Below are 25,253 nucleotides of genomic sequence, written 5' to 3'. Positions count from 1 at the left end.
GCTGCAGCGAGCACCCTGGCTCTTCTCTCACAAGAAGGGGAGTCGCTGCTATTTATTCTCCCTTTTTTTCTCAAAAGGCAGCAAAATGTAATTGAAGCCGAGGTGCAGCAACTCGTTTAACACTCCGGGAGCAGCACCCACTTCCACCCTGCAGCTGCTGCAGATCAGCCCAGGCCCCAGATGGTGCTGCCTAATCCCCAGGAGAATCCGTGTCCTGGAGGCAGCTCTTATCGCTCCAGACCACTGCAGACATTGTCTGCAAGTCTGCTACAGCGGGGAATAATACAAACATGCAATGCATGAGTTTCACTTCCTCGAGCAGCACAAAGACACAGGAAGTGAAGTTAAACATTACAAGAACAGGGTTCACATTACCGAAAGCCGAGCTATTTTTGCTGCCCCAATAAGGTAGCTGGTGGTTTGGGGGGCAAGGGGCACACTTGAACATGCCAGTTGTATTTTGCCGCTGAGAATTGCGGTGTGAAGACCGTTTTAAAGAACATTTTTGCATTTGTTTTGCCTGTGCTGCCAGTTGCCGTTAGCTCACCTGGGTGACTGCAGATGCTGCCTTGCTGGAGCTGCTGGAAAGGCTCGGGCTCCTCAGTTTTCCCGGTGGAAGTGTATCCTGGCAAGTGCAGGACAGACAGGCCCAGCTCCTTTCCAGCTTCCCCAGTGCCGAGGGGTTCCCACGCACTGAGAGGGAATATCTCCAGCCACTCCTTTATTGAATTATTTTGGTGCTATGTAGCAGCCATAAGTTTGCACACTCTTGTCTATTTCCTTCCATGCATGCCTTTAGAAATTGTCCTGTTTAGCTTTTGATAACCCAGTTTTAATTTTAAAAAGCAGTCCGAATCAGCTAATCTTGGCAAGCAGTGCAGGTAGTGTTCATGTATGACTTGACCTTGTCACCTCCAGGGCTCTTTGTGATCTCCACAGCAGTTATGACCTTGCTTCAGTGGACACCAAGGTATAGCACTGGCTCAAAAGCATCTGGTTAAATTTAAAAATAAAAGAAAATTAAAATACATTTAAAAGAACCCAAAACCTAAACATTGCTGGAATACTGTTCATAATGACGGATTACTGTCAGTTTATTTTCAGTGTCTTATTTTTTATTGAGCTATAAAGCCTGTGCTGATTTCACGTTTTACCTGATTTATACTATGCTGAGTAGTTCCACTCCATACGTGAAAAATTACAAAGGCACTCAGGTTCCTGGTGGCTCTTTCTGGTGCTATACAAGAGCCTCTTTTATTGCCTAATATATAGCCCACTGCTCTGGGATCGAAAAATAAAATATCTCAGGCAGTTCTGTGGAAAATGCCTGTGTAAGTCCCTGCAACCTTGCAACTGGAGTCATAACTTGGGGAGGGGATTATGCTTTTCTTAAAAGAAAGCAAGCAAAAATTATTAGATTTTGAAAACACTTTAAAGTCCTGTGTCATTTTTTACCGTATTAAACAAGAAAACAAAAGTCGCACAGTAAATTATCGACACTTTTAGTTCTAACGTAGGTCCGGCTGCACTCAGAAGAGAGCAGAGATAAATGTTTTTCCCTATTTTAAATAACTGCATCCCAGCCAGTAGAATTTTGGTGATGATGTACATGTGCTGAAGGTCATTATTCAGACTTCTTTCAGCTGAAATTGTTTCATAAAGAGCTGCTTAATTTTTTCTCTCTAGTTTAATTTTGGCAAAAGCTGGTGGAGGGCCTCATATTTCCTAGCAAGAGCAGTACTAGAAAGCTGTTATACATTCTGCTTGTGTTCCTAAATAATTATTTTTAGCATTATTCGTACCGCATATGGGTTTCCCGGGCACACGTCGTCTCATTGCAGTAACTCTAGGAACACAACAGAACAATCCACTCTCCAGAGCTGAATATACAAGATAAAAGATGTTGAGATTAATATGCAAACATTTGGAAAACAATGGAAATGGGAGGCAAACTGTGGAAGTTGGCTTTCCTGAACACCCGAAGACAAAGAGAGTGAGGGAAGGTGGCTGTGACCCCCAGGAGCACAGACACCGCAGAATTTGGGCATTGTTAACGTGAGGAGTACGCCAGGTACAGCAAGGTTTATTCACAATCTAACCATAGAAAATAAGGTGCAGCAGGAATGAACTTCCCTGTTTGTACTTGGAAGGTTTCTCTGTGTTCTCTTTAATTTTAACAGCATTGATATTCTGTTTGCTTTATGAAACCCTTTATTACAAACAGTTATGAATATGAACATCTCATTTGACTGCTGATGAACAGAGGGGAAAATCTAAATTAAAACTTTAAATACCACTATTTAATTACCCAAATGGCTTTGACTGTGTTAAAGAGTGCCTGGGATTATTCTGTTTTTCAATTTGTTTTAATGCTTCCTCGGTAAAAGCTGATGGATTCCCAGGCCCATTGCTGTCACTGATGAACTATATAAAGATAAATGACATTATGGTAAATTCCACTTAATGACACATTTTTAATTTTCAGAACACAGACATTTTCTGGCTAGTGAATGAAGGCTAATTACCTCAAGATCAGAACAAAATAACTCCTCATTTTGAAAGATAATAGAAAAGAAATGTTGCAGATTAATGATGCTATTTATCTTTAAAAGAAAAAAAACTCTATCTTTATCCTGATAGTGCAGTTCCCTGAGGAACACAGTTATAAAATGAATCTGAAGTCGCAACTTAATAGGTTATTAAAATTATTTGAGTGTGGGCTCCTCTGGTTCAGCCTTTCCATAAATTTAAATTGGAGGTCTGCTGTATTTCTAAAGAAAGCAGCTTGTTTATGAGGCCACAGGGAGCAGACGGGGTGCTGACAAAAGACACGCCTCACCCCATACTGAAGCTCCTTTTCTAAGCCTGAATGGAACTGATATGTTTCAGAAACAGCTGAGAGAAAAGTTTAAAATGTCTGAATTATGTTACACCGGTGTCTTTTCTTCCCAGCGTGTGTCATGATAAGAGTGAGTGGGAATAACGGGCGCAGAGATAAATCTGCTGTGGGGACGGCGTCGGCTGCGAGGCTCCAGCACCAGAGGCTTTGTGCCTGGTGGCACAGGTGGCACCATTGGCTCTTGCTGGGAGGCCTGAGCAGCGCAGACTCACCTTTGGCAGAGGTGATGGGAAAACATACTGGGACAGAGCTCTGCAGGTGCTTGCTCAGGGTGTCCCGCCCGTCCCTCGCTGTCCCAGCCCGAGCACGGGAGCACTTCTGACGTGACACGTGTGTTGTGGGAGCAAATTCCTGTCACACGCTCAACTGTGTGAAAATCCAATTGAAAAAGGAAATTTTCATTTGTGATAATACCTTTTTTGTCTGTTTTTGCCTGATCCTGGAGACCTGGGCCCTGGTACACTGTCAGTCAAGCTGCTGGACTGTGCTGTGTGTGATGGAGCCTCTTCTGTACTCGAGCTCCTCAGTTTTCCAAGTGCCACGGCCACTCTGGGAGACCTGCTTTGTGGCTGTTCCCTGTATGACTTCACTCTGGAGCAGGAGGTGACAAGTGAGCTCAGCTGAACAGGTTGGGAAGGAATTCTTGGAGTTTCCAAGGCTGGAAGACAAGAAGGTAGAGGAAAATCCCAGTAACTAAATTCAGATATCGTGGGCTGAGGGCACACCTGGGTTTCGGGGCTGTTTTTTCTTTTTTTTCCTGTCTATTTGTGAAGCAGCGTGTCATTTTCCCTTGGCCAAGCTCATCTGTGTGCTGTGGCTCCATCCACAGACGAGCTGGATCTGCTCCTACCGCTGGTGCTGCAGAGGCCTTAGGGATGGACGTGTCCCCTGTGTCATCGCCAGCGTGGGGTCAGTGCTGCTGCCTCTTCCCCAAGCTGCTCGTCCCCCTCTGCCTTTGGGCAAAATTGTTAGGTAAATACAAAATTCAGTATTTAAATACAGCCTAGGCTTCAGTGAGCTCCCTTCCTGTGCAGTGGTTCCAGTATTCCGTGTCTGTCCCAGCCCCGCTCGCTGCTCCTGGCTCGGCGGTGTGGCAGACTGGAGCTCCTCGGCACGAGAAGCTGCAAGGAGAGCACTGGTCCTGCCATGCTCTCTCCTCTCGGGTCTCTCACAGCCAGAGAGGTGCTCCAGCCGTGGCCAGAGGTGGCATCCCCCCCATCCCCTGCCACTAAATCTGCCCCTTCACCTCCTGCCCGCCCAAACCTTCCTGAGGAGGTTCTGGAAGCCGAGCTGTGGTACTCCTGAAAGAGTGATCTAAAGGGGGTGTTTTACACCATTTGAGTTCATCTTGTTTGGATACAAATTATGTCCAAAAGGATAGATGTGAAAGAAAAATGTGTTACTGTCAATTTTATATATGTCTGTTGAGTTTCATGCTGTATATTAGGCATGATGGAATACATCGGCCTGTGTGTGGGGTTAAAGCAGAGTTCAATTAGAGTTAAAACCCCAGCCAGGTCACTCACTGACAAAATGCAGCACTTCTGATGGCAGCAATCAGGAACAACACTTTCAGCACCTCTGGTGCTACTGTATTTTTCACAGCTCTATTTCGTGCATGCTCTTTCCACTCATCTCTTGCAGTAACATCTTTGCTCTCTGCCTGGGACTTCCCTTTTGGATTGTGCATCTGCTTTGAAGACATTGGTGACCTGTGGTCTGGTAAAAATGCATGGTCTGCTAGAAGGTCATGATGTGGAGATCATCATACACAATTAATACACATGGTGCCAAAGTAAAGAGGGAAATACTGTGCAGATTAATTTTGACTGAGCTCAAAAATGGTCATGCATTGGGTTTTTACAAGGTCTTGGCAAACCTTGGAGGTTTCACGCCTGTAGTTTAAGATTCCACTGTGGGTATTTGCTGTGGATGAATCAGCAGTTCATACAACAGCATCTTCTGAAACCCTTTTTTTGTTCAAGGAAGTGTGATGTGAGCAAATTCTCTGTGCTGGAGGATTGCTGGGTTAGCTCCTACAGGGGAGCAGTGGCTCCCATGCCAAGGTGGTCTCACCTGAATCAGAAGCCAGCTGGCCCCCATGGCCACGTCCCATGTCATCTGCTGTGTCTTCCAGAAGCCCAGCACATAATTCAGGAATGCTTATCAGCAAAAATCGCTTTCTGTAAGAAAAAGGTTTATTGTCAAAAGCTGAAGTTTGTAAGGCCAGCTGAGGTTGCCTTGGTTCTTGAACTTTATTTTTGAAAATTGCCTGTCTTACAGAGTCAGTTTTACTTTTTGCAATTTAGGTTTTTGGAGGCTTAGGCTTGTCAGGATATTGAGAAAAAGCCTCTTTTAAGTACATTATAGTATCAAAACTATGGTTTTTGCTTTTTAATAATGATAATACATACATAGAATAGAAATTATATATATCACTTAGGTTTTAATAACAATAAATAAAGTACAGTGCTTTAGGATGACATTTTTAGAGTCAGTTTTTCCTGGTATATTCTAGTAGTGCACCGAATATCAAAGATAGATATAGGAATATTTTGCCACTGTTTCTGGTAGATTCTGCCAGGAGAAATTGCAATTTTTATTTTTTAGTTTATATGGCTTTGGGTTTTCTGTTGGACAGTTGTCAATATGACTAAGGAGATGTCATTTAAAAAAAAATAAATTTTTCATTTACATGATGTTATCCATGGCTGTTGTGGCTCATATCTAGCATTCATACATAAATTCTTCCAATTGTACTAATGGAATTCCAGTCCCAGGCAGCAGCATTTTACAGCACCGTAGCAAAAAAGCAATGTCTGAAACTAGGAGTGTCTCTAAGAAGTTCTTTCATGTTGAAGCAAAAATGTGCTCAGCAGAAAGAAATGTAAATTTAGGGAAAATCTCCAATTTCCTATTCTATGCAAAGCTTTGATTTTTTGCTGATTCAGGCAGTAGGGTTGACATTGGAGCCTCTCATTTCTTCTGAAATAATCACTTTTTACTTTGGAACAGCCTTTCATTTTTCACAGCACTATCTTCTGAAACAGTCCACTTTGTATGTATGAATCTGTTTTTCTCCAGATAACACAGAAAGTAAAACTATTAGAAACAGGTTCCCATCTATTACTTTCCGGAGTCCATAGAGAAATACTAATTTTCAGTGGCACCCATTTGGGAACTTTACTGATGTCTTTTGCCCCCCTTTCAAAAAAAGACAGAAAGAGGAAGAAGGAAATGCGTCTGTAGTGTAAATTGACTGTGCCAAATAAAACATTAAATTTCAAAAGAACGTGTAAAAGGCAGATAGTTCGTGGTAATAAAGCTGTCAGTGAAAGCCCGATGGCTGAGAGGATTGCAGAGCCGGTCCTGGAGGGGTCCAGGACCATCTCTGGAGCTGCAAGCGCTGCCTGCTGGGTGATGGTCAGCACCCCCGGTCATCCCCTGGGTCTCGTACAGCTCTGCCCTAACACGAGCACAGTCTTTACCTTTATTTAGAAGTGGGCTTGTGCTTTATGATGGTACAGTGGGCATATTCTAAACAAGATGCCTGGGTAGATTTGCTCCTTTTTTTGACATAAGGACAGCCTGATCTGCCTGCATCCCTGGCCTAATTACTGCTGGCATTAAAAACACCCCAGATTCATTAGGGATCCATTAAAGTTTGCTTTGTATATGGATTTCCATTTATTGTTTCTCTCTTCTGATCACTTCTACTTTTCCAGTATCATTTTTTCATGGAAATAAAACTCCCAGTCCTCCCTGCTGCTACTTTGCTCTAAGGAGGTACCTTCTGTTTGGCTCAGGTTTCTCAGTGGAGATATCTTCTGTACCCAGGTGCCTCCTGGCTTCCCTTTGTGACTCTCACATCATTTCCATCGCCCCCCACCCTGGGCAGATGCCTGGGCCGTGTTGTGCTGCTCCGTGTCCCGTTCTCCTGACCCCATCCTGGTGGCTGTGCCAGAGGCTGGTCCCGCTGCAGAGGTCCGGCAGGGATGGGGCTGCAGTGGGCTCTGCTCGTCTCCCTGCCCGTGTCCCCAGTGCTGACTGCTGGTTTCAGAGGCTGTGCTGCACTGGGATACCCCATGGCCACTGCAGGCCTGCCTGGCAAAGTTTTGTGTGCTCTTTTTGAGAAAGAAATTTTGGGTATTCCAAAAAGCAGGCAGTTTTCAGTACATGCCTTTGGAAGCAATCAGCTTTGTTGTGCAAGTATTTATGTTTTCTCCTGCCACTGCTGTTGTTGATACGTTTGTGTCGCCCGCTCTCATTGCAGTTACCTCAAATGACCCAAGGTAGGATATTTTAGAAGACCCTTCTGTTGGAGAAGGTCTGTCCTTAAAGTAACTTCCTGAGTGTTCTTGGCACCTCTCCCCTGGTCCATGGGTAGCAAATGACACATCCACTGCTCCTGTCAATGTCACGGCCTCGCCTTGCCCTGCTGAAAGGTATCTCCTCGATTTATTGTTCCCTGGTAGTTGTTTCTTTGGGAGCAGGCCTCTTGTATAGCTATTTGTTGAACTGTGTACCTACTGAATTAGTCAAAGACCTGTATAAAACCATTTTTTTCTTTTCCTCTTTACCCCTCCCCCAAACTTGCTTTTGTTATGTATTGGCTTGCTAATCCTTGTGTTGAGCAGTATCAGACATCACCTTTCTTGGGGGCACTTAGTCCACTCTTCCGCTTTCTTTGTCAAAGGGCTCCCTTAATAGGAGAAGTCAACAGGGAGGACAAAAGGGATTGAAAGTTGTATTTAATCGGGGTCAGAGAGGTGGTGTTCAGAGTGACGGGCCCACAGGCAGGCTGGCCTTTTATGCTTTCCGACACAGATGGTCCCAGAGCATTCAGCTAAGTGAAGAGAAAGCTGCCCAGTGAAAGCTATTGTGGGGCAGCATCGTTACAGTTGAGAAGGGTTGCCAGGGGTAACTGGAGAGTATCACCAGCATCCTGTGATCACTAGTCTGTGCCATTGAAAACCCCAGACCCGGGATCGTTCTGGGTCCCTTGGCATCCTCCCGATGCTCTGGCGTAAGCAGCAATGTCTCAGGCTACCTTTTTAAAATTTAATATCAGTGTTTTTACTTTGAGGCACATAAACTGTAGAATCATTTGCATTTCTTAATTTAAGAGTAGCCATCTTCTGCAAAATATACAGCCACTTGCTTTGGAACATATTGCTTTTCTTCCCCCAGGGAATAGTCTAATAATGTTTGAACTTATTAAGATAACACTGTGTTTACAGAAACTTAATTTTTTAACATTTTTCTGAGTGCATGAATAGCTGAATTAAAAAAAAAAAAAAAAAAACGAAGAGGGAATAAAATAGAGTTTATGTAATTCAACATGAATAAAGAAAGACTGTAGGCATGTGCAAAAGCTTTGGAAACTGTGCCCAGAAAAACCCCAGAGGTTTGCCACAGCACCTCTTTTGGTCTAACCAAGTGGCACATTAGAACAGGTGAAACGTGTTCCTGACAAAAATAGTTGAATGCTGCTTTTCTTTTTGAACAGCAGCAGCCCTACTGATTTTTTGTTGAAGCCATAGGTGCTGGTGATTGTAACTCAGGTGAAATGCTGTTTGAAAGAAGCCTTGAGTAAAAGCATGAGAAGGTCAGCACTGAAAATTCACTGGTGCCCAGCAGCCTTCTTTGGCATGTGCCAGCAGCAGCTATGGCCACAGAGCAGCCCTGGGCACCTGGTACTGTGGGAAGGTCTGGAAGGGGCAGATGCAGATCCAGGTGTGCCGCCCAGCTGTGCCAGATCCAGCTGTGCTGCCCAGCTGTGCCAGATCCAGCTGTGCCACTCGTGCCCGGCGCAGAGACATCAGTGCCACCTGCCAGCCCCTGCACTGAGGTGCGACCACCAGAGCAGCCGCACCACCAACGCGTGCCAGGCAGGCCTCGCCGTGGGACAGAGGGTGATGGGCACAGCCAGGGGTAACAGCCCAGGGATCACACAAGGATCACGGACAGAGAATCACAGCCAGGGATCACACACAGGGATCACAGAGAGGGAATCACACAGATATCACACAGGGATCACAACCCAGGGATCACACACAGGGATCACACACAGGAATCACAGCCAGGGATCACACAAGGATCACGGACAGGGATCACACAGGGATCATGGACAGGGAATCACAGCCAGGGATCACACACAGGGATCACAGAGAGGGAATCACACAGGTATCACACAGGGATCACAACCCAGGGATCACACACAGGGATCACACACAGGAATCCCAGCCAGGGATCACAGCCCAGCCTTGGCCGTGCCATTGGCCTTCTGTCCCCATCAGTCACCACAAGAGCACCGCCTGCCTCAGGGCCACATGGAAGCATCACAGTGTGACATTTGTGTGACGTCAGTCACGCAGGGAGCCCCCACACAGGCTACCCTGTGACTAAAATTACATTCCAAAATGGGATATTTGAATTTCAAAGTTGTTGTTTTGGATATTTCAGCCCTTCTGGACATTTTTAGCAGGGCAGATATTACCTACGATTAAGCAGCTCCCACTCTCCATTTGTCTGTTCCTGCTTAGGTCACTGAAATGTTCCAATCTGAGCGCTCCCGTTGGTGTCAGTGGCAGTGGGGGCACCTGCAGTGATGACACCTGTGTTCTCCACAGCACTCCCTTTTTGTGTGGTGGCAGGGCAGGGTGCTGTGGGTGAAACACCCTATTTGTGGCAGCATTGTTTGTGGTTTTTGTTGTGGCATTGTCAGATTGCAAAGCAAAGGGAGGTTTTGCAGGGCTTTGTCGACACAAGCAGCCTTGGAAGTCAAAAGTATAATCTTCATTATAATGAAACAGAAATAATGAAGGCTGGAGGCAGGTGGGTAATTCAAAGAGCATGTTGTCAGAGACAATGGCAAAAAAGGAAATCAGTGTTTCTACAGCTCCTGAGATGTGTTCTTTTCAGACAACCACTGAATTTATCATTCTTTATATTTCCAAAAGAGGGAGGCTAGCTGTGCATTCCTTTCTCAGATTAAGTAGTTAGCCCACTTGTTTTCCAGATTTTGAATGTTGCTAGTGAGTGATGTAATCTGTTTGCTTTAAATAGTGTGTTTACTTGCCTGCATTTACGTTGAGTAGGTGGCTTTTTATGTTTATACATCATTGTCATTTTTTAAAACCATTTGAAGATCTGCTGGGTAACAAATTGCAGATTACCTTTCCCTTATGCTTCCCTCTGCAACTCTGTTAAAATAATCATCATCATCATCATCACATCTTTCCTAGTGCATCATCGAGTTTATCGATCTTGTACAAACACAGGCGTAAATGAGAGCAAGTGTAGAAATAATGCATCTCAAATGTACTTTCTGCACATTTTTTAAATTAATATCTGATTTTCAGACTTGTGATTTTCATACATGTCTGATTTCAGTCAGTGAATCATCTGAATCACTAACTAATGGCAAAAGGAGATGCAAACTTGAGCATCCCAGCATTTCTTTATTGCTCATATGTCAAGCACTTGAAATAAGACTGTTTGAAGTTGTACTCAGCAGAGGTCCTTCCTGCCACCCAGAATTCATAACAATTTGGGAGTTTCCTGCCTCTGCTCTTGCCCTGAATTAAGGAGGTAAGTGTATGGGAAGAAATCTGCAGCTCTGGTTTTTAATTGGCAGTTAAGATTTGGATTGTTTTTGTTAAACCACATGCTGTTGTCATCAAGGCCAGCCCTTGTGGAGCTCGCAGCTGAGAGCAGGGTGAGCAGCGGAGCCGGGTGTGTGTGCGGCTTTACTGTGCGCTCGTTCCTGGCGCCACGGGCTGAAACGCTGCTCTGCTGCTCTCCAAGACATCCAGTGCTGGCCCAGCCGGCCACAGGCAGGGCTTCCAGCAGATGTGGCTTCCCTCAGGCTGGGGTGGATTCACCCTGGCTGGGTCTGGCACCCAGAGCTGGTGCAGTCTCTGGCAGCGGCGCTGGGCGAGCCCACGGCCGTGGCATCGGCCCCGTCTGGGGTCATCCTGCTGGGGACACTTGCCAAGCAGGACAGCACGTGCCTCTGGGCAGCACCAGCAGGGCCACCACAGCGGCACCCCAGCCCCACTCTTGCCCAGGGATGTCAGCAGGGGTGTTCCCAGCTCCTGATCACTGCCGCGTCGGTCCTGTCTGAGAGTGCTGTGAAATGGTGCCAGCTCCCTTCAGGGTGCCTCTCCTCACGCTAGCCACACGTTTCCCCTCTCAGCTCACCCAGACTTGGGGAACAGGACGGATCCTCGTGAGCTGTGGCGGCTCCTGTGCCTGGGAACATCGATGCTGTGTTCCATTGCTTTCCTTGCCTCCCTCTCGCTGCCCGCAGCCCGGCCAAAGATGGTGCGAGCTGGAGTCTGCATTATTTCTTTAAAGGACTGATGAGCTACCACGCTGCTCAGGATATTTGGTTGGTTGCACATTTTAAATGAGGTGTGGGTGATTTTTTTCAGCGATAGGACTGGTTGTTTCTTTCCCAGTGTTGCTAGGTAGAAGCAGGATCTGCTTTGCCGCAGCCCTTCAGTCAGGGGTTCAGACATCCCTTCCTCTCAGCCAGACGAGGGGGAAAACCTGCATCAGAGATTTCAGGAGTTATTGCCCAGAGCAATGACACAGGAACTGTATTAGTCAGTTGCACAGTAGAACCATGATTCTGCTGCAGCGTAGGGGATTTTCACCTGAGGTACACGGGCAAAACTGTTCAGATGATCGAGTCTTTATCAGAAAGGAGTGACTTAAATCACAACTTCTGATGTGCATCAGCTTTCTTGGACTAATACAAATGTATCACATTCACTTCAGGTCAGTCACATGAAGTAATTGACCTGAATTAAGTAACTGCATATTTTAAAGAATACTGCTGTCTAAAAATCAGCATTGCAACAAAAAAGAAGAAGCTGTAATCAAGCAAAATATTATAAATTAAATGAAAAAATAGAAATACAATGTACATAATATTTTCCTATTAGATCAGCAAAAAGTTGAGGCTTGCAGTATTTGAATTTAGGTAGGAAGAGCCAGCATACAATATGCCTTCCCATTTATATTGATGTCAGGAGGAAGTGATATTAAATATAATATGTGCTGTTTTAAAACTAATTATATGCAGGTTAACTATTCAGTACTGCTGTTGTCTGCTTCATTTTCAGTAAAGGCTGGCTAAATTCTCAGAATTCAAATGCTTAAAATTATGTGTAAACTTGTGAGCTCTGGCAGTCCCCATGTTCTGTTCTGTGTCTGGGGCTCGTTGTGGGCTGGGCAAACCTGGGCAGCCCCCACGGGGTTTGAGGTGATGCTGCTCACATCCCTCCTGCCTGCCAGCACCTGGCAGGAGGAGCAGTGACCAAGCTACTCAGGTGTATGAAAAGTTCATATGTTAGAGGACCTAAATTTAGTACACGTGGGAGAAAGTTTTGCTCATTACAACAGCACACCTAAAATAGGAGTTGCTTTTTGGTATCAATGAGAAGGATTTTCCTATTCCTGTGGTATCTCTGTAAGGAAAATAAAGGAGAAGAAAAAAGAAAAAATGCTTAACAAACAAATAGAAAAGAAACCAAAACCACAGAGACAAATGATCAAAGTATAAATATGTCTTTAGCATTGTAGGAGGTGCTTTTGACCCCACCATTGGGGTGTCAGTTGTGGTTATATGGCATGCACAAAATAGAAAGTAGGAAATAATGAGAGAAAAGTGAAGTATACACTATTTGTAAAAACTGTTTTGTTTTATTTATTAATGGTAGAAAGAGCATTTTCTTCCCATGCTGCAGTGGAATGTCCTCCCTGCTCCTGGGGTGTCTGCACCCCACTGTTGAGATGGCTGTGCCAGTATACAGATGGGAAACAGATGAAATTGGGTCTCAGATTAATTTTATCTCCTTGCAACACTGAGAAATTTTTTAACAAGCAAAACCTGAATTCTCTCACTGAGAATTGTTGTTTGCTGATTGTACAGAGAACATTTCCTTTTCCCCACTTTTCGTTGACAAGAGAAAGAAGGAAACAGAGTGACATCTTTTCTGCTGTGGTCCTTGTCGCAAAGACAGAACTGTTGCGCCAGTAATATTTAACCCTTTTTGGCAAGGCCACTTCATTTCTCATCACCTCAGCATTGTGCCTCTAAGGACAGGATGGCATGTTTCTGCAAAACTGTTTCCTGTTGTGAGCAGAAGACTGATGTTGAGAAGATTTCCATTCCAGTTATTTTCTGTTCCCGAAAAAAGGATGTCTTTTACATGTGAAACAACACCAAAAAATTATCACTGCCATGGAAAAGGATGTTGTGTACTTTCTTACTCTTTGCAGCATTACAGTCTCCACTCACAGAGCCCAAGTTAGACCAGTCCCAAGATGTGTGACCTTCAGGCACCAGATGCTGGTGCTGCTTGGTGCTTTTGTGTTCCAAATATCCACAGTCCTTCGTGGCAGTTTGAGAGCAGACCCACCAGTGCCAGGACCCACCAGTTTTCCGTGGTAGTGACTCGTGGAAAACCAACTGCATCACCTTGGTACAAGCTTTACAAGCCATGACCAAGGTGCTGAGAAGATCTTTCGAACTCTTCCTGCTGTAGAAGTTTCCAGGGATGGCCTGAAGGACCTGCCTGTGATGCTGAGGCCATAAGAGCCCAGGAAGACCAAAAAGAGCAGAGTTCTTGTGCTGGAGCTTTCTCCTCACTGAACATTTGTGCTGTTGCACATCCTCAGGTGCATCAATGTCTTGTTTCCAATCCTGTCAGGAGTGCTGTGTCACTGCATCACCCTCCTCTTTTCTTGGAAAGCTCAAGTTTGAAGAAGACTTCATGTGTAGGTGCGTGGCAGATGGGGAGATGTCCTCAAACAGATTGACAGCAAATCTGTGAGGTGGTGTTGATTTCTGTCACCCAAATTGGAGAAGTATTCTGTTCAGTAGGAATATTTTTGAGAAACCTCCTGCTTATGATTCCTATGGCTATCGTCATCAGAAAGATCAAAATGGAAAACCAGGAATTTCACCTGCTCTTTGTCTCCATACTGGCATCAGCTCAAACTACAGTTCTGCTCCCAGAGTAATGCAATTTCCCACACCCTGACTCTGACCAGGCTCTTTGGGATCCTTTTGTCTGCAGCTCATTCCAGTCCTCCCAGGAAAACCTGAAAGTGCTGAGAACTGCCACCTTCAGAGCTGTTTTGGGTCATCTCCTCCCAGGCATGCTGTGGTGGTCCTCCTCCTGTTCCAAGAGCTGTTTGTGGGAGCCTGGTCTGAGTGTGAGGATGGGAAGGAATCACCAGAGCTGGGATGATTTAGTTTGCCTTTGCCCGATGGGCCATTTATCAGCATGAAGGAAAGTTGGACCAAAATTCTGGCCCATGCCCAAAGACTGGCACTCAGCCTGCATTGAAATGTGATTTATTTCTTCCTGGGTTAAAGATTTTGGGAATTTCAGAGAAAAAATTAAGATCCCCAATTAAGCTTGACAAATTTCAGATATTCATCTACATCAGTATTATTCCAATTCAGGGATTATTTCCCTATTTTATTGTTTATGGCAGCATCAAGAGAGCCGTGCTGTTTCTCCAGGATGCAGCTACTGGTGAATGGTTTTTGGTTTGTGATTCAACTGAAGCATTGAATTTCCAAGAAGGAATTAATTTCCAAGAAGCTTTAAATCTGGATTTCATTGAAGGGAGACACGTCACGTTGTTGGCACGTACCTCACACGGGTTCTTTTAGCCACAGGGCCTTTGGCAGATCAGGCACCACAAGAGCAAGGTTCTGTGGACTTTGTTGTCTCTTTTTTATTTATATTTATATTTCATCCATTTTGTAATGGTGAAAAAAGATGCAATATGTTGGCCAAGCAGCCGCAACTGTTGATCCTCTGTACATGGTAGGAGTGCAGCAAGGGTGTTCCTCAGGCTCAGGGTGTTCCTCAGGGTGTTCCTCAGGGTGTTCCCTGGGCCCAGGGTGTTCCTTGAGCTCAGAGTGGTGTTCCTGAGTCTCAGAGTGGTTTTCCTCAGGGTGTTCTTTAGGCTCAGGGTGTTCTTTAGGCTCAGGGTGGTTTTCCTCAGGCTCAGGGTGTTCCTCAGGCTCGTGTCCCCACAGCTCACCAGCACCACTGCATCCATTGCAGGACCTGCACAAAGCGCAGCAGCGCTGGGCTGGCAGGCTCCGGCAGCTGGCACAGCACACACCCCTCTCTCCAGGAGCTGATTCAGGCTGAAGGCTCCCCGTGGCCCCAGAGCCCTGGCCCCACCACGGCCAGCCTGGGGAGGGCCGTGCAGCCCTGGCAGAATCACCACCTCAGCACACACACGGCCTCGGTGGCACTGAGTTGGCCCTTGGCAGCCTCCTGACCCCATGAGGCACCTCAGAACTCATCTGTGCCACTGCACCTCAGCACAGCTGTGCAGTGCAGCTCAGCACAGCTGTGCCACTGCAGCTTGGAACATCTGTGCCCCTGCAGCTCTGCCACTGCAGCTCAGAACATCTGTGCCACTGCACCTCAGCACAGCTGTGCCAGTGCACCTCAGAACATCTGTGCCACTGCACCTTGGAACATCTGTGCCACTGCAGCTGTGTCACTGCACCTCAGAACATCTGTGCCACTGCAGCTCAGAACATCTGTACCATTGCAGCTCTGCCACTGCAGCTCAGAACATCTGTGCCACTGCAGCTCAGAACATCTGTGCCACTGCACCTCAGCACAGCTGTGCAGTGCAGCTCAGAACATCTGTGCCACTGCACCTTGGAACATCTGTGCCATTGCAGTTCAGAACATCTGTGCCACTGCACCTCAGCACAGCTGTGCCACTGCACCTTGGAACATCTGTGCCACTGCAGCTGTGCCACTGCAGCTGTGTCACTGCACCTCAGAACATCTGTTCCAGTGCAGCTCAGAACATCTGTGCCCCCCCACCGCCCTGCACGCCCTGGCCCTGGCTGTGCTCCCGAGCTCTGTGTTAGTCTGTCCGTCTGTCCGTCTGTCCATCTGCCCTTCTCTCCATCTGTCCGTCTGTCTGTCCTGCAGGGCCTTGCTGGGCACAGCTCTGCAGTAACTCAGAGTGTCACCACCACAAATGCTGCAGACACCTTGCCAGATGAATGACACTAGAAAACAAAAATAGTTGTTCCTGTTTTGAAATTATATTTGTATCTCAAAATGGGGGCGTTCGTGATTAACTGAGACCAGTGTAGGGCCCTTTTTCATAGTAATGTACCCTGACATTTCCCTTTATTTTATTACTGTACTTTTGGTTTTATCCCTGTTTTCATTTTCTCACATATAATTCTGAGTTAGTATTTATTATTTTTCTCTTCACCAAGGATTGCTGGAATCTAAAAGGTATTTCAGACAACTCAATCAAATAGCTAAAAGGGTTTCTCTTCAAAGTAAAGTATTATTCCCCTTTCAGTCATATTGAAAATAGTCAAAAAGTGAAATCTTGATGCACCCGATGAGAAGAATAGATTTGTGTTCAGCCTTTCCTTCTCTAAATTAGAAATCACAGTATAGACAATGGGATTTCTAAATCATATATTATACCTTATTCTCTGGTGGGAATAAAATGTTCATGTTTGCCTCCTTTTCTCTGTTTAACTTTGACTGCTGTGAACACTAGGAAGAATAACCCTGCAGCTTTTCTTTCTTTTTTTCTTTTTTTTCTTTTTTTTTTTTTTTAATCTATTCACTTTATACTTTTCAGACAGATTTTTCCCCGGGGTGAAACAAAGGTTAACTGAAATTTCCTCTGTTGTGTACCTGAACGAATCAGCAGTTTGAGAAGGAAATCCCATTGATGGGCAAAGAGAGTGACAGGCTCTATTTAAAGAATTCCCCCGACTGTGTGGTAGACCAACCATGCCATGAATTTAACTGTTCCTGTGGTCCCCATACTTGTACCCACCAAAAAGAGAGAAAAACCTACTTTGTTCTGCAAATGTTGCGCTAAGCTTTGAAAATCATGAGCCGCTGAGTTTTGTGAATTAGCATGGCCAGCCCCGGCCAGTGCTGAAGGAAGCAGTGTTACAGCACAGACAGAAAACAGACAGGAAATTATGCATACTTACATAATGGAAAGGGCACCCTACGTGTTCACGTTTAGCATGGGTCCCTTCATTTCAGCACTTTGGTGGTACATATATTCCACAGAAATATGATTTACAGAATTGTCTTTTGCTTTGGTCACTGCACATTTTTGTTCCCACTTGGTACATGAGGCCTTTACCCACAGCTGAATAAATGGAGCTGAGGGAGACACGGGAGGGCACACGCATGGAGGGGGTGCAGGGGGGTCCTTGAGAGGTTGTTTGGCACAGAAATGGGGAACAGGGCCACGATGTGGTGTCAGGGGCCTGACTTGTTACCGTGGCAGGATGCACCAGCACCGCAGTGATTTCTGTACTAGTTAATGTCTGCTTTAACACCAAAAGTTATCTCTGCCTGCTGAGGTGCTCTTGCCCCATCTGTGCTGTGGTCTGTGATGTCCCTGCAGTGTCCGCCCCAGCCCAGACATGCTGCTGGGATGGAGCACCAGTCCTACCCCAGCTGCCACACCTTCCCTCTCTGGCAGTGATGGTTAACTCTTCCCCCACGGGTCATAGCTGCTGAAGTTTGTTTAAAGTAACTTTTACAGCTCCTGGCGGGGGTTTCCCACTTTTTCAGGGCTGCTCAGAGGTGTGTAAGTCTCTTTTCCTTTTGAACTCTGGCTTGCGTTTGGCCAACTCTGCCTTTGCTTCAGTCAACTGCTTAGATGTTAATTAATTTCAAAATGGGTTGAGTATTGTTAGGTGCATTTTGGGATGCTTTTTAAAAATGGCAGATAAAGGTTGCTAAAAATAAAGCATTGCAGGGATTTCCCTACTGCCCAAACATGTGCGCATTACTAGCACATACATAATTTTAGGTGTGAAGGGGAGAGGCAAGAGAGCCTTTTTTTGCCACGAGAAAATGTCTCAAATTGAACTTCTGTCAACAATTCCATTGACTGATTTCCCTGTGGAGATATGGATCTCTTTTAATGCTGTCCTAAAGAGATATTGATAGGTATTCCATTACGCAGCAGGTGTTTAGTTTTTAAGTAAACCATCTCTTTGTTATCAAGGAAAAGTTGAGAAATCTGAGAAATATCTAACAAAACACACCAGGGCTGATGCTGTTCCCCTTGGAGGGGCTGTGTGAGCAGCTGGGGTGTGCAGAGGGGCTGCAGCCCCCTGCCCACCGAACACCTCCTGCGGGAGGGGTCCCAGAGGATGGACCTGGGCTGCTGGGGTGGGAGCTCAGCCAGCACCAGTAGGAGCAGCTCCTTGTCCCTGGCGGCAGGTGTGCATGGGGCAGGTGTGCACCGGGCTGGGTGTGCACCAAACTGGGTGTGCACTGGGCAGGTGTGCACTGGGCTGGGTGTGCACCGTTCTGGGTGTGCACTGGGCTGGGTGTGCACCGTTCTGGGTGTGCACAGGGCTGGGTGTGCACCGTTCTGGGTGTGCACAGGGCTGGGTGTGCACCGGGCAGGGTGTGCACCGAGCTGGGTGTGCACAGGGCAGGTGTGCACCGGGCTGGATGTGCACCGTTCTGGGTGTGCACTGGGCAGGGTGTGGGGGCGTGATGCACACGTGTGTTCACACACAAACATGCCCAGACCCACAGACAGCGCCCTGCAGACACACAGACACATTTATCCCTACGCCCCTACTCTGCCAGCAGGGAGAGGTGTGCCGTGTGCCCTGGCCCCCAGACACCCAAATTCCCGTCCTTTACACGCCTCGGTTTCGGTTTCAGGACAGTGCTTGGCTGCTGCACTGTCACTCTGCCCTTCCTTTCTCTTCTGTCAGAAGGGCTACTCGGGCACAGAAATGTGAACCTCATTACGGCAAGGTCCACTGCTGTAAGACTTGAATCACTTTGGGTGCCACATAATCAGGAATTCTCAGATGTATGTAATATGTCACAATGTGAAATTCTTACGGATCTAGTGATTTTTAGAGGTTTTAAAGCTTATAATTTTAAAATGCTCTTCCACTAGCAGTAGAAGCTGTGTATTGGTATGGCGAATATTGTTCAGAGGTTTTCTGAAACAGTCCTTGCCATGGAGATCTTACAGTAGAATATAATTAAAGTTCTCTATTCTGTAATATGCTATATTAATTAGCAGTCAAAATCCAATTTTTAAAGCCCAGCTTTGAAATGTATTTGCCCTTCAGGCCCATGTATCATTGTGCCACAGCTTGAAGTGTCCTGTGCTACTGGGCTGATCATAAAATAAAATAAATAAAATACATCTCATCATGCATTTTCCAATTAGAAGGAAGGGGGACATGACCACTTCTTTTGGGAAATGTAGTGTTTTGCTTTCAAAGTCAGATGTCCACGCTCTGCAGCTTCTCTGTTGTTGAGGAAGGTGATGACACAAACCCTTGCAGGGCGGGCAGAGCTTGTGTGAGGATGTGTTTTGTCCCAGCCCTGATGAGTGAAACACGAGTGTGATTTTGGGGGGGTCACAGCACATGCCCAGCAGTGCCCTGCCCTGCCTGGCCAGGGCAGCCTGATCAGCTGCCGGGGTCCCTGGTGGGGCAGCACAGCAGATAAGGAAATGTTGTGAACCGTTCATTGTTTCTTCTGAGTCAGTGTTTTGTTCCGTGGAAGCAGATTGTTCCCCCGGGCAATTTCAGGTTTTGACTGCTGGTCCTCCTTCTCCCTCCTCCCCTCCTCTCGCTGTCTGGGATGAAAGAGGGGAGGTTTGAATGCACATTGAACAGTGGTCCTAAATCTGGCTTCACCCCGAGCCTGCTCAGAAATTTACATTTTCATGCTGGTGGAAGGATACATGTGAATCTCAATGATCTTTCAAAATTTTTCTTTAAATAAAAGCAAAGCTGTTGCTTGCCATTCATCCCATTGCGCAGGGGCAGAGGAGAGCCAAAATGTGGTACTTGATGAAGGAAGAACCTTGTGCAGGGCTTCTATTTTCATATAAATGGTGTATATTTGACATCCTTGTCTTCCCTGATCTGCAGCTTGACAACACCATTTTCTCAAAGTGTAAATACAAGAAGTTTATACAGTAAAGTCGGTTGTATTTATTTTTTTTAGTATAGAAATGTGTATAATCATAGTACAGGAATTCATCTTAATTTTAGTATTAAACTTAGTGTAGAAATTAATATAATCTTAGAGAGGAGGTAGTATTTAACAAATGAAGATGAGGAAGATGAAAAGCACAAATATACCAAAGATGTTTGTGGTTTTATTTAATTCACAGAAAGCTTTAAGTAAGTTTCATATGTGCAACTTCTCCACAGAAAAAGGGGGAAATATTGACAGAGATTGTCTGAATAAGTCTCTGAACTGCTGTATTCTGAAAAGTAAAAATAAAACAAAAGCAAATGCCAAAACACAGCAATCACAGCCCTTCGTTCCGGCGGAAATCCTTCTCCTGTGTGCATGCCCACCTCAAGGAAAGCACGAGGTGCTGTGGTGTGGCACTGGCAGTGGCCCTGGAGGACCTTCCCCAGGGATGGAGCTCCCGCGTGTGTCTGCCCAGAGCTGCCCCCCTGCCTCAGGTCTGCTCGGTGGGGTGGGAAGGCATCATCCAGGGGTGGGAAGGCATCATCCAGGGGTGGGAGGGCATCATCCAGGGGTGGGAAGGCATCATCCAGGGGTGGGAACGCATCATCCAGGGGTGGGAAGGCATCATCCAGGGGTGGGAGGGCATCATCCAGGGGTGGGTGGCCCCAGCGGGGGTCCCTGAGCCCTTCTGGGGTGGTTCTGGGTGCAGCTGCCCGCCTGCCCCGGGGCAATACACCGCTGAGCCCTTGGGGGAGGCTGCTCCCCTGAGGCTGGGTGACAGCAGAGGTGACAGGGCTGCAGAGATGTGGCATCACCCCAGCACCCCAAGCTGGTGGTGCTGCTGCTTGGCGAGCCAAGGGAGCCGCCAGGACAGCGCAGGAGTGCCCAGGAACCACCCACGGGGTACTGGGACTGCTGCGAGACGCATTAATTCACCCAAATAAGCAAACAGAATCAGAAGGAAGGGGCACTATCTGCCAATCTGAAAAGAGGTTTGTAATTTATTTTGTGATCTAGAGCCAGACAGAGCACTGTGGTCAGCAAGAAATATTGTTGCAGATTTTTCTAAGTGTCTCTACGGCAGGATTTCTACTTGGTTGCAGAAACAAAACTCTCCTTAGGTGTTTCAGTCTGAAGAACTTACTGCATGTGAAAACAAAGCCTTATGCAATCTATTGTGAATTATAATTCACTTTTATATCACCAAACAGATTTAGTAAAGGGAGATTTTGTTGTAATATTTCATTCAGCATTAAAGCTCTTATATTTATTTTCTGAGTGGAGCAGTTTTAGCTTCTGGTATTAGGAGCATTTGAATCATTGTATCATGGTTTTCCCCTGTGAAGCTGGGGATTTTGACAGTGAAGAAGAGAAACTTGGTTGGTTTGCCCCCAGGAAGGACATGCCTAGTGATTAACAGGAGTTAATTCGCTGGTAATTTTGATCTGTGACCATTCTGCATGTGCATTTCTGTGCAACACGGCACTTGCGGTGCTGACTGCCAAGGCAGAGCTTTGAATTACAAATATCTTTTGCTTTGTGAATTAATTTCCTTAACAAGCATTAAAGCCATAAATAATGCACTCAAATATGACAGTGTTTCTTTACTTTCATTGATCAGACCTCGAAAGTCTTGATTTTCTCTTGGGTGTACCCAGAACTCGCTGCTGCTGTGTGGCAGTGACGCATCCCTGTCCCGTCCCTGCTCCCGGTGATCCCGAACAGTGCTGGGGTGACAGTGCAGGTGGCTGCTGGGGTCCTGGCAGCGGCAGTCACTCTGTGTGCCACGGCCCAGGTTCAACATCATTCCCATCACTTTTTTAACTGGCCAGTTAGTGCATTGCCAATGTCTCGGTGACAGTCATTTGCATGAGCAAGTGTTGAAAATAAAATAAAAATACTTCAGGGTGTTGTTTGGGTGAGAACATGTGCTGTGAGCTCTGGCTGTTGAACGAAGAGCATCAATGAGCAGGTGCTGTGCTCTAAAGCACCTGAGTGACATACCTTGTGTCCCGATACTACATCACAGGCTCAGCCAAAATTACTGACTTTTTCAACAAATGAAGAGGAAGACATAAAATTATAGATGATAATTTAATTTGTAGTCATCCACCTTCTAATGGAAATGGATAGTACAATCAAAACTGGAGAAATTTTTGCTGTCTGTAAATTATTGTGATTTTTGTTAGTAATGTGGATGCCTCAGATTGAGGTGCAGGATCAGCATGGACAGTTTGCATTTAGAAGTGTGCCAACACGCAGGATTAATGTGCACACAGGCTGTATGCTTGCTGTAAGGTGCAGTGAGGTGAGCCAGTGCAGAGGTGGATCCCCTGCAGCGGTGAGGAGCTGCTGCGGGAGCACGGCTGTGTGTGCACAGCCAGAGCGCTGAGCCACGTGCACCTGCAGGATTTCTCACAGCTCTGGCTGCATCCCCTCTCCTTTAGCTTACTGCCCTTCCATTTCCTTCTTGGTTTGCTTCTTTTCCCTCCTGCCAGCCCAAAGGCTGCGTGTGCGAAGGTTGTGGTGTGACAGTCGATAGTGCAGTGTGTCCTCCTGTTTGTCCTGTCCTGCACATGTTTGGAAATAGATTTGCTCAGCTTAAAGTCTGGGTGTCCGAGGTTGTGCTCAGCCGTGCTGGCATGCAGCAGTCAGGATGCAGGGCTGCAGAACCAGAGCTGGTGAATTGGCACGGAGGAGAAGTGTGGTCGTGTCCGTGTGCTGCCACGCTCGCCGCCTCGGGGCTGGGGCTGAGCATCCCACGAGCACAGGCAGGGGCAGCTCCAAGGGCTGGATCAGCACCTGTGGGGCCATGCCTATGGAACACTTAAATCCCCACCTGAATCTAAACCCCAGGGGTCAGGACAAGAGTGTGGTGTTAGAAAAACTTCTCCCAGTAACTGCATGTGTGCGGATACTCAGGTGAGGCAGATTTGGGGCCCAGTGGGTCAGTGGCTTTCCTTTACTAAAGATGGAACTGCTTTCTCTGTTTTAGTCATCAAAACCTGTTAGCATTTTCAATAACTGCAGTAATCATCATGTTGAATATACTATAGAAGAATATTCATATAAATTAAATATAATTAATTTTAATTTTGTTTTTCAGGAAAAACTGATGTGAACTGGTCCATCTCTCATAAAGACTTAGAGGTAAATACAGACAACCAAATTTTTCTATAATTCTTCATTTTTTTGCTTATTAACAAGCAGAATAAAGTAAATGGGGTTGAAAAACCCCTCTGTGTTGTTTTGTGGGATGACTAGCAGTGTTCCTCACAGGAGGAAGGAGTTCTTGAGTTGGGGCTGGCATACAGGCAGGAAGGGACAGGGGTGTCAAGAGCCGGAGTGCTTCCACAGACTGTGCAAGGTGGAGATCAGCTCTTCCTTCCTGGTCTCTTTGGAGCCCCAGAGCTGTTTCAGGGCCGCCTGGTCCCCTTCCCTGGGGCACTGGGAGCCAGCAGAGCGTGGAGCCTGCCGGGGCTCGGCGAGGGGCAGCGTGGGGACTGCAGCCCGGAGCACCCAGAGGAGTGAGCTTCAGCTGCTCTGCCCAGTTCCTTCCCTTTTTCTTTCCAGTGTCCAGTACAGCTGATACAATCCAGTGACATTAACAAATTCATTCCCTGAGGAGAAATGGTATTTTTAAACCTCTCCTGTTCACTCATCCAAAATTTCATGTATTTTTTTTAAACTCGTGGTGTTTACTAGGCAATGACAGTTGCAGATAGGATTTTCAATTCTGGCTCACTAAACAGAAAGTATGTGTGAGGTCACTAGGAGAGAGACAGTTGTTTCCTGCTTCCTCTCTCTTTCTTTTTTTTTTTTCTTTTTTTTTTTTTTTTCCCTTTTAAAGTCTTTCTTTACAATTGCAAATTGCAGATTTCATCCAGACTTGTAGAGCGTTGTACTTTGTCCAAGCAGTTTGCCTTAATGTGTGTGAGGGAATATGTAACTTGCATTTGCAATTGATGTTCATTATATTTGTGTTCTGGAGAAAATTCCAGTTTGTTGTGATATAGCAGAGTGAGTAAATCTTGGCTAATTGAGGGAAAGCTTCACAACTGCAGCTTTAAATAGCAAAAAAGAATGTCCTGAAGCAGAAGTTCAAATGAGAACTTTCCTTCCAGACAATGCAGGTTTCTCTGTAACAGAATTACCCATTCCAAACCTGGATGTGTAAATTGTACATGGGAAACATTAGATTTCTGCTGGATCACTGCCAGCAGTGACCTTTATAATTCCCAGTTCCCAAAGCACAGAATCTCAAGTGGTAAATGCATTTCTCTCTGTGTTTCACCAGGCACAGATCTCCAACTATGGGGGTGTGAGGCACAGCAGCATGCGGTACTACAGAGGTGACAAAAGTGTTACGTGTAGGAACTGCCAGAGACCAGGACATTTGTCCAAGAACTGTCCCACTCCAAAGGTAAATGCAATGCTTAACTCACTTGAACAGTCAGCTGTTTTCCTGATATACCTTTGTGCTTGCTGCTAGAAGCATTGTTTCAGTGGTTTGTCCTTTCTCTGAAGCAGTGCTCTGAGTTGCAGGTAGCTTGCACAAAGTCAATTTGCTGTGTGAAAGTATCCCTCTGTTTGGGGGATGTCATTGCTTTTATTGTTTATATACAAAAGAATATATGCAGAATTATATAATATGGAATCATATTGAACGGCTTGTGTTGGAAGGGACATTAAAGATTAACTTGTTTCCCGCCCTGTCATGGGCAGGAACAACTTCTACTAAACCATGTGGCTGTAAACTGAGAAAAAAAAAATCAAGTGCCTTACATAAACATCTGGTTTTTTCATATGGTAAAACATTCAGCAAGAGTAACATATTTTTCAATTGTACTTTCAACAAGGAGAATCTGTTGAATCAGAAATACAGCCTTAGTAAATAAGTGAAAGCAGAAAGTATAATAAGCCATGATGTGAACAGTGTTAAAAACCATGGACAAAACTGGAGCTAACTTTAAGAAGATGATATAGATGCCGCATATTCCAACAGTTTGTGGTTAGGGGTTTAAAAGTCAGTCAGTACACTGTCAAGAAGTGGGAGCCATTGCGTGACAGCCCAGATTTAGCAACCCCACAGCAGAGTCCATAAGACCCCATGTCCTTGGGGCTGTAACCCACGAGGACACTCAGAATGACCACATCTCATGCGACCCCCGGGGGAAGTACACTCCTCACTGGGAAAACTGGCTCACAGAGGTGCAGGTTTGGCCTCCGACTAGCTGGCTGCATGTTGCATTTGTCACTCCATGTGCTGAACTGTGAGTCACGAGGCTGTGCTGCTGCGTCCGGATGGCAGCGAGTGCCCACCC

General features: G+C 46.0%; 1 protein-coding gene across 2 annotated transcripts in view; it reads left to right on the top strand.

Moving 5' to 3' along the window:
- ZCCHC7 (zinc finger CCHC-type containing 7) overlaps nucleotides 1-25,253 on the top strand; it is a 90,767-nt gene that overhangs the window by 36,246 nt on the left and 29,268 nt on the right. For both annotated transcript variants that reach the window (XM_030258019.4, XM_030258018.4), the window contains exons 4-5: nucleotides 23,036-23,079; nucleotides 24,227-24,352. In XM_030258019.4, the coding sequence (XP_030113879.4) occupies nucleotides 23,036-23,079; nucleotides 24,227-24,352 (170 nt within the window). The remainder of the gene's footprint in view (nucleotides 1-23,035; nucleotides 23,080-24,226; nucleotides 24,353-25,253) is intronic.

Source organism: Taeniopygia guttata, chromosome Z (assembly GCF_048771995.1).
Source record: "Taeniopygia guttata chromosome Z, bTaeGut7.mat, whole genome shotgun sequence".
Lineage (NCBI taxonomy): Eukaryota > Metazoa > Chordata > Aves > Passeriformes > Estrildidae > Taeniopygia > Taeniopygia guttata.
Note: the sequence above shows the minus strand (reverse complement) of the source record. Positions and strands in the feature narration are given on the sequence as shown.